This window comes from Limulus polyphemus, unplaced genomic scaffold (genome assembly GCF_000517525.1).
Source record: "Limulus polyphemus unplaced genomic scaffold, Limulus_polyphemus-2.1.2 Scaffold4015, whole genome shotgun sequence".
Classification (NCBI taxonomy): Eukaryota; Metazoa; Arthropoda; class Merostomata; order Xiphosura; family Limulidae; genus Limulus; species Limulus polyphemus.
The window spans coordinates 36,411-38,889 of record NW_013669625.1 but is presented as its reverse complement, the minus strand read 5'-3'; the positions used below and the strand labels follow the sequence as shown (position 1 = coordinate 38,889).

The 2,479-nt window shown below is 32.4% G+C and overlaps 1 protein-coding gene across 9 annotated transcripts in view; it reads left to right on the top strand.

The window, feature by feature from the left end:
• The window catches only part of LOC106470455, a 46,389-nt gene that overhangs the window by 23,874 nt on the left and 20,036 nt on the right, over positions 1-2,479 (top strand). For 4 of the 9 annotated variants that reach the window (XM_022399055.1, XM_022399054.1, XM_022399060.1 and 1 more), the window contains one exon: positions 686-784. The exons of the other annotated variants lie outside the window; for them this stretch is intronic. In XM_022399055.1, the coding sequence (XP_022254763.1) occupies positions 757-784 (28 nt within the window). In that variant the 5' untranslated portion in view covers positions 686-756. The remainder of the gene's footprint in view (positions 1-685; positions 785-2,479) is intronic. 9 annotated transcript variants of the gene reach the window in all.

Below are 2,479 nucleotides of genomic sequence, written 5' to 3'. Positions count from 1 at the left end.
AGTCTTAGTTACATGGGTAATAATAATGTAGTCTTAGTTACATGGGTAATAATAATGTAGTCTTAGTTACATGGGTAATAATAATGTAGTCTTTTACATGAATAATATTGTTGTCTTAGTTACATGAATAATATTGTTGCTTTAGATCAATGAGTATTGTGGTGTTTTAATTACAAGTGTAGCATTGCAATATTAATTATATGGACAATATTGTTTCGTTAGCAACATGAGTGATTTGTAATATTATTTATACAAGTAATAGACGTTGTCAGACCTGTTTTAAAAACTATTACATGTTTACGTCAGTAGCAGATGATGTAAAGCATATATATGATGTCTGTAATAGCTAAACAGCTGCAAATCAAACATATTATAATATTACCTGTATAATTAATTAACTTTGCACTCACAATCGAGATGAAATGAACGAATATTACCATGTAGATTTCACTAGGGCCAATAATCTGCTTGTAAAGTTAAGGAACAGAACAGAGTTAAGCCGCGATGCAAGGGTAATTTAAATTATATCACAAAACGTTCTGAAAGTTAGGAATTGTAAAAATTAAAACTCGTTTGCGGAAAATTTCTATATTCCTATAAAGTTTACAGCTCTTGATAAGTTACTTTAAATTAGACCTTTTTTATATGTGCACTTAGGTAAAGAGCGTATTGTTTGTTTTTAAAGCCGCCAACCGAGACAATAGTAGGAACTGTGACTTTAGTTACCCAGCTTCTTCCAGGCCGTTTTGGCTTAATATGCACAGTTCCGGATCTCCTTATCAAGGTAAGTACAGCTTTATATATCTGTTGTATCTAGATGAGTGCATAGTAAACTCATTAATGTAGCTATCTAACACTAATAGCTATGAAGATGCACGTTTCATTTCTACTTTAAAATTAGCATCATCTCTTTCATACCTCATCGCAGTTCGAAATCCAGTAACTTCTTGTTTGTTGGTTCTTGATTCTTAAAGATGGTGAAAATAATACTCATAGTTTGTATTTCATAACGACCTTGAAGAAGCCACTATTTTCGGGTGTCATAACGATATACAAACTGGTACAATTCTAGGATTGAACTAGCACTCTCTCACGTTTCGTCACGATATACACACAAGCACTCTCTCACGTTTCGTCACGATATACACACAAGCACTCTCTCACGTTTCGTCACGATATACACACAAGCACTCTCTCACGTTTCGTCACGATATACATACAAGCACTCTCTCACGTTTCGTCGCGATATAACGCAACGACGAGAAATTGATTCTATCTTGACTTTTATTTCCCGATATTATAAAAACACTGTGTTAACCCATTAATCCTGGATTCAAAACGTCGCATGCTGTAATCCAAGAAACAGGTCACGTGCTACTGTATAAGCTTGAGGCATCAGAATAACAATTGTTAGGCGGGTAAAACAAGTGTATTATCAGAGTAATAAGTGTATTCGAGGAAATCAAAAGAACCTTGTTGCATGACAGTGTACTGTATGAATAGCGAGTGTTTATTCCCCTGTTACCAAGACATCAAACAGACATATATGGATAATGTGGCCAACATGATAAAAGTACACTTGTTTTAAAGAAATATTTAGAAAAATAATCTAATGGATATTTCAATTAATTATTATAGATTAATTACAAGTGTCAATGTAACTTAAAAGCTGTGGATATTTTATGTTGGCAAAGATTAATGAAGCGAATAACTTGTGGAAATCCTATAACGTATTGGTTATATTATATATTTAACACAGTACAAAACTAACAGGCTTAAATTTATATGAATTTAGTTTTCAAATTTTAGTTCCAAGCTACTTTTATTGTTATCTGTAACTTAGCTTTAATCTATAATATATATATATATATATATAATGAACCACGGAAGTGGTTCATAATAGGGATCGCCCATTTCTTCTTTTTTATTTTTATTATTATCATTGTTTCTCCAGCCTACAGAAAAAACGGGCGCAAGTACTACAGTCAAACCGGGACAATATTACTGAAAGGATCGTTTCGTATTGCGTGGGATACTTTGAAGTTAATTCTATATTTTTTATAAGCTAAAAAAATCATAATTCTTGTGTAAACGATGTAATCATTACCCCTTCAAGTCAGTTTTCTTACAAATATCTGGTGTTTCTTTAAGAAGTTTAAGTACAGGGTGAAACAATAATTACCAGTCAATAATAGATGAACATTAGATGACTGTAACATGTAGATACTCGGCGCTTTGTACACTATACAGTCGATGTCTTTAGGGAGCCAACCACTGTATTATGTACGAAGGGAGAAGTAAAAACAATTAATAAACACAATATTAAAATTTATTACACACATTTGTAGAACAATTTGTCTAAAGGACACGAAAGTTTATTTAAAGCGCTGTCTTAGATATATATGTTTTATTTGAAAAGGCTGCTTTTCTACTGGTAAAATTTATACCTGCTTAGTGGGGTTGTGTCTTGATCTAAGCA